At 38.2% G+C, this 8,115-nt stretch overlaps 2 protein-coding genes across 5 annotated transcripts; one reads left to right on the top strand and one right to left on the bottom strand.

Moving 5' to 3' along the window:
* Window positions 1-845: 845 nt before the first annotated feature.
* On the top strand, window positions 846-6,315 carry LOC120956417 (endophilin-B1). 4 transcript variants are annotated; one of them, XM_040377872.2, is made up of 7 exons: window positions 847-1,134; window positions 1,209-1,642; window positions 1,721-1,784; window positions 1,998-2,033; window positions 2,196-2,386; window positions 3,990-4,161; window positions 4,231-6,315. In XM_040377872.2, the coding sequence occupies exons 1-7, from the start codon at window positions 1,057-1,059 to the stop codon at window positions 4,342-4,344; spliced, it is 1,089 nt and encodes a 362-aa protein (XP_040233806.2). In that variant the 5' UTR covers window positions 847-1,056; the 3' UTR covers window positions 4,345-6,315. The 4 variants fall into 4 exon arrangements, with proteins under 4 accessions (XP_040233807.1, XP_040233809.1, XP_040233806.2 ...); XM_040377873.2 differs by lacking the exons at window positions 3,990-4,161; window positions 4,231-6,315 and adding an exon at window positions 2,881-3,558 and having other exon boundaries at window positions 846-1,134; XM_040377874.2 differs by lacking the exon at window positions 1,998-2,033.
* On the bottom strand, window positions 6,209-7,258 carry LOC120956419 (40S ribosomal protein S18). The gene is made up of 2 exons (XM_040377876.2): window positions 7,131-7,258; window positions 6,209-6,893 (listed from the first exon to the last, which is right to left on the bottom strand). Exons 1-2 carry the CDS (start codon window positions 7,131-7,133, stop codon window positions 6,438-6,440), a joined length of 459 nt encoding a protein of 152 aa, XP_040233810.1. The 5' UTR covers window positions 7,134-7,258; the 3' UTR covers window positions 6,209-6,437.
* Between the last annotated feature and the right edge of the window lie 857 nt (window positions 7,259-8,115).

Raw genomic sequence — 8,115 nt, 5'->3', positions numbered from 1 at the left:
CCCACTAACAGATGGCGCTACCTTTTTTTTGCTATTTTTAGAAGTCGTTCACCGTCTGCTAAACGAAGTTTTTCTATAATCCGTTTAGGTAGAGAGCTTGGGTCGTTTAGAACACGTTTAGTGGTCGTTTAGTGGAATTGTGGCAGTTGGGAATACGCCATCTGTTGAGCAAACCAGTGAACCTATGGAGCTTTCATTTTCCAGTCGTTTAAGCTTAATCTGTGGCGTTTGCTCTCTTTGCTTTTGTTAACTGAACCGAACGCACGTGTATTTACTTTGCTCCGCATATCACATATTCCTTCGCTATGCTTTTACAATTAAATTGCCCGAGCATAATAACTGACTTCAACAACATTGTACTGGCTGCTTCTGTGGCCGTGTGGCTTAACCCACCAAACTGATAGTTTTTTAGCTTTGTTTGATGGAACTGGATTTTTAGTACAAGAAATTGGCGTTTCGGTATCTTGGTTATATGGGATAGCTTTCACGAATTTATGTATCGCTGGAACTGCGATACAATTATTTAAATACTAAAATTCAATGCAACTCTATCAGCAAAGAAGCATGTGAAAATCGAATGACGGTCGATGGTGCTAATCTAAACACTCAACCATAATTACTTACTTTTCCTCAAAAATTTAGACCCTAAATCCTCGAAGCAATCCTGGCATGGAAATAAAAAAAAGTCATTCAAACACGCTACCGCAGAAACGCGCGTCGTGGGTTTTCGGCCTTACAGAGCGTGTCCACGGGTGTGCTAAAAAATCGTTTTATGTGCCGTTGGACCATCACTACCACTAGGCTACCTTTCTTCTATATATGTTGTAAAAATCAATAACAAATGTCACAACTTTTCATTGCAGAACAACAAAGGAAAATCGAACTATTCTTTCGTACCATTCGCTGTATCTGTTGTGAAAACAAGTTGTTATATTCATATTTTATGTTTATATCGGCGTTAGTTCGGACAGAATACCTAAAGGAATATTTCTATACACACTTGTGGTACTCTAGTTAAAATCCCGTACACAGTAACGTGTGAATACCGATCTTAATATGAATATCAAAATGCCGGACTTTGATGTGAAGAAGTTTGTAAAAGGGGCTGGCTCTACACTATCGCGTGTGGTGCAGGTGAGAAAATCAATAATCACTGACCTTAACAAAAACGAATACAAATTCTGACCGTTCCTTTTCATCCGCTATAGCTTACAGAAGAGAAGCTAGGGACATCGGAAAAAACAGAGATGGATGCCCGTTTCGAGCATTTGAGTGAACGTTCCGACTCGGCTAAATTGTGGACGGAAAAAATCATGCGTGACACGGAGGCAGCACTTATACCGAATCCGGCAAATCGAGTGGAGGACTTTATATTTGAGAAAATCGAAAAACAGAAGCCTAAACGTTTGAGTAATCTGGAATACCTTGGATTGGACATGATAGAAGGGGGTGGAGAATTCGGACAGGACGGACCGTACGGCAGTGCTTTGATCAAAGTGGGGCAGGCTGAGCAAAAGCTCGGTTCTTGTGAACGTGATTTCATCGGTTCTGCTGGCATGTGTTTTATTCAGCCACTGAAAAAATTCTTGGAAGGAGAAATGAAAACTATCACTAAAGAGAAAGGTGTGCTCGAGAGTAAACGGTAAGAAAGATGTACGGTCATCACATACAAAGAATAGATTTTAAACACTGGATCGGTGTGGAATTTGTCTGTTTACAGTTTGGATTTGGATGCATGCAAGAATCGGGTCCGTAAAGCGCGCAGTATGATTGGCCAGCAAGCGGTAAGAAATTTGTTAAATCAATCAGTATTTTCAAATGATATGATATGCGGGAATCTGAAGGTATATTCCAATATGATGAAAAATTGCTTTATAATACCAATTTTCTGATATCGTACCATGCGATGGACAGTCAAAAGAAGAATAATTCGTACAGGCTAATTATTTTAAGTCGTTAACTACCTTCCCACTTTTTTTGATTGCTAACACATTCAGAAGGATGGAATATCGCCAGAGGTGACATTAGAACAGGTAACAGGACTTGTAGAGTGTCCAGTGTCAAGAATAAGTAGATAGAATGAAATGATGTAGCGCTTCCATTGATTATTTTCCCGTTCAACTATAATTTATTTAATGATTGAGTACATTATAAATATTGAATATGAATATGACATTTATTTTTTCTGTTTTTAGGCCGAAAGAGATTTACGAGTGGCACAATCTGAATTTGACCGACAGGCTGAAATAACGAAATTGCTGCTAGAAGGAATTAGCACGACGCAAGCCACCCATTTGCGCTACCTGCACTCCTTAGTGGAAGCTCAAGTCCGTTACTACGGCCAATGCAATAAAATTATGTCGGACTTACAACGAGAGCTAGTTAGGTAAGTGAATGGGGTACCGATAAAATATGCTTTAGCGACAACCATGATAACATGTATGATGTTGTTTTTTGTGTTTTTGCCTACATTGCGATCTTTCGTGCGGCAAGCTTTATAAACGCATTGATGTTTACCCAAAGAGCTTGCTTCAAATATCATATTTCCTGCGTTTATGACACTCCCCTCTTGATCGATAGATTGTGCAATATGGTTAGAAAAATGTTTGAAAAGTTATATTGAGTAACTATTCGTGTAAACACCAAGAATTGATTCGATTTATTTTTTATGTAAAAAGAGGCGTATGCATTCGAAAAAATTACACATATGCGTACATTATTGCCACCTACTACCATTTATTGTTTTTTTTTCCGATTATCCTTCTATTATCTATCTCTTTCTCTTCTTATCTTGTTCCCTCTGTCTACTTTGCACGATTATCGGATCACACGTAACACCTGAAATACTCAAAACTTTTACTACCTGTCCGACTGGCCTAGCATGCGTCCTCCAACGCCACGATTAAGAGTAAACAGTGAAGATGTAGATCTTACCTGTGGCCCGCCCTATTTAAGCAAATTTCAATCACAAGACAGCTCACAACACTACCAACAGACCATAACATTACATCCCGCAATCCCGATGACATCCGGGCAGCCTCCTCTTAGTATATCTCCTGCAGCATTTCCTATCGTGGAAGACAGTATTATAGCGGCTCTTGTAGCCAACAGTGATCCAAGTGACATTTCCGTGCTATAGATTTCCGAATGTTATTTAAATTAATTCGTAATACTCTCCAAGAATTATACAAATCAGTACTTTAGTAATTGCTCTAAACTACACGGCGATCTATGCTTTGCTCTCTCTGCCATTTTCTCTCTGGTAGGTTGTACAAAATTTATGTGGCAAAATTATGTTATCATTGGAATGATTCCGAATTACTATTTTTGGGTCAATTCCTGTATCATCATTTCTTTCTTCAGTTAAATCCTCTTTTATGATAAACTTTTCTTTTATAGTAAGTGATTAAATTAGAGGATTGTATAAAATCGATTATAATAATCCGTATGCATCGGCGATTCAAGTGTTAAACTTTCTCATTAGCTAGGCATGAAGTTATGTTTTAAATTTATGTATGTGAAATGAACGAATAAACAAATGAGGGATTTACATGGAAATAGCTAAAAACATCACTATGCCATACACGTAGAATATAAGATTTAACATCACGAAAAACAATTATATCCGTGCTATGTGTTTTTTCGGTTGCTCTCGTTTACTGTTTGGTATTATAATTCTTCTTTTCATATATGGTTTAGAAGTTCTTTTGTGAATAGGCCATTTAATATTTAAAAGGGGTTACGTTAGTTTTATACACGGTTTGGTGATCCTTGCAAAGTCTCCATAACAAAATTAATTTTAAAAAATCGATCACATTACATTATATTTGGATTATCTGTTTGTGGATGTTTGTGTAGCTGTCTTTTGTCCTTATCCTCTACCTCTCTGTTTTTCTCTTATGGTGAATACATGCTTTGGTGGGACGATTTTTGTTTACGGATTAACTGATGTACATAACCATATAAACGACTAATTCGCATAAAATTAGTCTCGGTGGCCCGCAACCGTATGTACCGGTGTCTGGATACGAAGATGAGGATGCTCTTTCGGAACGAGTTAATAACATCGAATTGGGCGCTAATTCGGGGTACCGGCGGGCTCGCGTTCTATGCTCATATGACGCCAAGGATGGTACCGAACTGAACCTATCTTCGAACGAGGCAAGGCAGTGCAGTAGCGTTGGTCAGAATAGCAGTACATTGTTAATATTTCTTAATTTTTCATTTTAGGTTATATTTATTTGCGAATGCAATCCACCACACAGCGATTACATGAATGGAAAGCAAGGGTTACTCAAAGGGCTTGTACCAAAGGCATTCCTCGAGATGCTGGATGACGATTGAGCAGGTTGCTGCCATGTTCCTTTGGGAAGCCGAAAGATTGTTGTTGAAATTGCCACTTTATTAAGCGTTTAGATTTATTTAGCAAGAACGAATAGAGAGAAAGTTAGAGAGAGAGAGAGAGAGAGAGAGAGAGAGAGAGAGAGAGAGAGAGAGAGAGAGAGAGAGAGAGATAGAAAGAGAAGAGAGATGGAGATAAAAGCTTCACAATGTAATTTGTGAAAATAGAGCTCATTTACGATTACTTTGCAACGAGAATCGACATGATAGGCTACGCCTCGGTGGAGATATATGAATAAGAGTGAATATGAATTCTATAATTGCAAGTTTCTAACAGGGTTTCCAAAACACTTTCCAATGTGGATAGCATATTTCATTAAATACGAGATGTTTGCAAACATCCGTCTCACATTGTAACTCCGTCAAAATATGTTATTGTTTCACATTCCCATTGTAGTGCACTGCTATGGATATGTGCTGGAAAGACAAAATCATGCATGTGGAATACAATTTTTTTGGCGGATTTGCAATGTGTGATAATTTGTTAAAAACTTCTTTTAAGCAATAATTTATGCTGCGCATAGATTGGACAAGAAACCCTGAATTGTAGCTTGGTTTAAGGTTGTTCCCCACTTGTTTGAGGTTTGTTCCGTTGAATAGGAAGTGTTCATGTTATGTGATTTGCTTTTAAATCTATTTCTGCATGTAGTAAAAAATACTTCTAATTTCTTCAAACACTATTGCACGTACTGATTCAAAAATTAAAAAGAAAACTGTACATTATGTGTGGTTTTCCAAATCGTGTTCAGCTTTTGAAGTTCAAACGTCTCGTGTCGTTTACGCCTTATTATCTTATCTTACATACATTTACTAATCAATTGATAGCGTGTGTTTGAACTCGTGCATATGGTCAATTATTAGACAGAGTTTTACTACACAAAAGAAGCAAAATATTACTATTAAAATACTAAAGTCCGACTAAGATTATCAGCCTGTAATGTAACCTATGTTTTAGTCGAGTATCTTGCAAGACGAGAGTTAGCCTAATCCAAACATTCCTTTAAATCCCTCCAATGCTTCCAGTGGATCTCAGCCATTTCAACAATTTTGACCGCGTGTTTAGGCCGATCTCGGTCCAATTAATCTCAATTGTGGCTGATAGTGGTTTAGGGGAGGTGTGTAATGCAAACAAATCTTAAACGAACCAAAAAGATGTGCAGTGCTTAAAACCTATAATACTCCATTAAACATCCTAACTGTTTCTTCCCTCTATAAACGTAATCCATCGTACGTGTGGACGCTTCATAAAACCAATTTACTATATAATCTAATGCAAATAAAAATGTTGCTACTTGAGATGGAATATAGTGCTAAGAGGTAAACAAAGAGCGTTAAATTTATCGCAACTATTCAAACGAAACTAAAGCTGTTGCTGAAATGAAACACGTTTTGCGAAGTTCAAAAAGCGCTTTACATAAATACAACGTGAATATATTAATGAAGTCAATTTCATCAGAATGAGATTGACGATATTATTGTTGAAGTATTAGGTAAATACTCGTTTTTGTGGCAAGACTGCCCATAAATTACACCAAGTTACTAAATGAACAATAAAACAGTCCACAACTACACACACAAACGAACTTTCGTTTAATATTCTATTTCGTTGATGATTGTATCCTTTCACTCGAGAGACTTTTCATCCCAAATCAGGCGATATGCGAATGTCGAGATGGCTAGAATCATTTGCTCGTCCCGATTGGAGCGCCAATTTTTCGGATATTTTGAAATCCTTTCGCATATACGCTTCTTGAACGAACAATGAGCACCACTAACAATAATGAAAACACTGCGACACGCTCCAGAATACCTTTTCGATAAGAACCATTTATTGGAAAGCAAAATGCATCTCACATCACTGTAATACGCGACGAATCGACACACCGACACTCAAATGATTCTTAATTCTTATCGCACACATCACAACGTCGCCTTCAACACATTCCGACACTCTCCACAGTTGTTTAATTTACCGGCCTTATACAACGAACACGGCGAATGAGCGGAAGATTACCGATCGTTCTCTTAGTTGCTGCTTACTTCTTCTTGGATACACCGACGGTACGACCGCGGCGACCGGTAGTTTTCGTGTGCTGACCACGGACACGCAGACCCCAGTAGTGGCGCATACCGCGATGAGCGTGAATTCGCTTCAGTCGCTCCAGATCTTCACGAAGCTTGGAGTCGATGTTCGACGAGGTCAGTTGCATGTACTTTCCATCGACGATGTCCTTCTGTCTGTTGAGGAACCAGTCCGGGATTTTGTAGTGACGCGGGTTCGAGATGATCGTGATAATCTTCTCTACCTCCTCATCCGAACACTCGCCGGCACGTTTGAAAGGGTCGACATCGGCCTTCTTCAGGACGACGTGGGCATAGCGGCGACCGACACCCTTGATCGCAGTCAGCGCAATCGGTACGGTACGCTTTCCGTCGATGTTGGTGCTCAGCACACGGAGAATGTGCTGGAACTTCTCTGGAATCACGAGCGACTGAAAAGATACAACAAAATTACCATGAGTTTCTACATAGACAGCAACAATTCACAAAAGATTATCTTTCCTCACACATCGTTGCATTCATGTCAACAAGCGTTGCCACATCGGTAACAACCGTTCGGAAAGACAAATTTAGTTGACGTAGAACTCAAACCAACAAAATATGTATGTTTTAAAATAGTTCACAATCTTTTGAAACACTTCAATTCATTTAAAATCGGAGACAATTACCATTTTCAATCGAATTTGTCCAGCGATGCAGAATGTGCCTGCTTACAAATGGCTGATACACCGGAAAAGAGAGGGAACGAGCGAACAAGAGTATGAAGGACCATCGCTACTTCCGGCGAAAAGACGTTACTTTGACAGGTCTGCGTTTGCTTAATTTGATGTGTGCGTTTTATTAATCATTTGCAATCAGACCGATGTTAATCGCATGGATGACAATTGTTTATTTATCGGTACAGGTGTTCCCCAAGATATGAGAAGAGTCGGAATCTGTGAAATCGTGTTTATTATTTAATTCTCTTCTATTCCATTTATTCATCAAGTTTTTTTTTATGATTTTATGAGTATTATATGATAAAACTAACGATATATTTGAAATTTTAAATCGTTTGAATTTGACTCAAAAATAGCACAATACAAAGAGAAGAAGAAGAGAAACGTCATTCTCCATACAAAATGTATGGAATACCCGGGTATGCTGGTTGCCAACTTACGTGGTCAAAAAGGTCAAAATAAAATACTTACAGCTGGTTGAAAATTAAAATTTATGCACAAAAAAATCGGAAATAAAAATTTGGGAAGTTACTGAAAATTTCAGGCCAATAAAAGCAATGATTCAAAAGTTATTGCAGTTGAAAGTTGAAAAAATACCCTGGTATCCGGTTGCCCTCTTAAATTGGTTAAATAATAAATGTGAAAGGTGACAGAACCTTCTTTGAGAAAATTATACTGATTTGACACACCCATTGTAAAATGCCATCTAATTTCCGTTTTGACATAATTTTTAACATTCGATATTACTGTTAAATTCAGTCAGAATTATATAAATTAACTAATTCAGTGGCTATTTTGACTGAAAATCATGAGATCCGACTTACGCAGAAATACGAGGTACGCGGTGGTTTGCAACGGTCTCCATTAGCCGTGTATCTCAGGGACCGCCTGTTCTAAGTTGAGCCTTAAAATCTAATGAATGGAAAAATGAATG

Source organism: Anopheles coluzzii, chromosome 3 (assembly GCF_943734685.1).
Source record: "Anopheles coluzzii chromosome 3, AcolN3, whole genome shotgun sequence".
Lineage (NCBI taxonomy): Eukaryota > Metazoa > Arthropoda > Insecta > Diptera > Culicidae > Anopheles > Anopheles coluzzii.
The sequence above is the reverse complement of the archived record's forward strand: the minus strand, read 5'-3'. Positions and strand labels throughout refer to the sequence as shown.

Coding starts and splice junctions, on each gene's coding strand:
- LOC120956417 (XM_040377872.2), top strand. CDS start 1,057: ATGAATATCAAAATGCCGGACTTTGATGTGAAGAAGTTTGTAAAAGGG. Junction 2,387..3,989: donor TTACAACGAGAGCTAGTTAG/GTAAGTGAATGG, acceptor GCATAAAATTAG/TCTCGGTGGCCCGCAACCGT. Junction 4,162..4,230: donor TGAACCTATCTTCGAACGAG/GCAAGGCAGTGC, acceptor TTTTCATTTTAG/GTTATATTTATTTGCGAATG.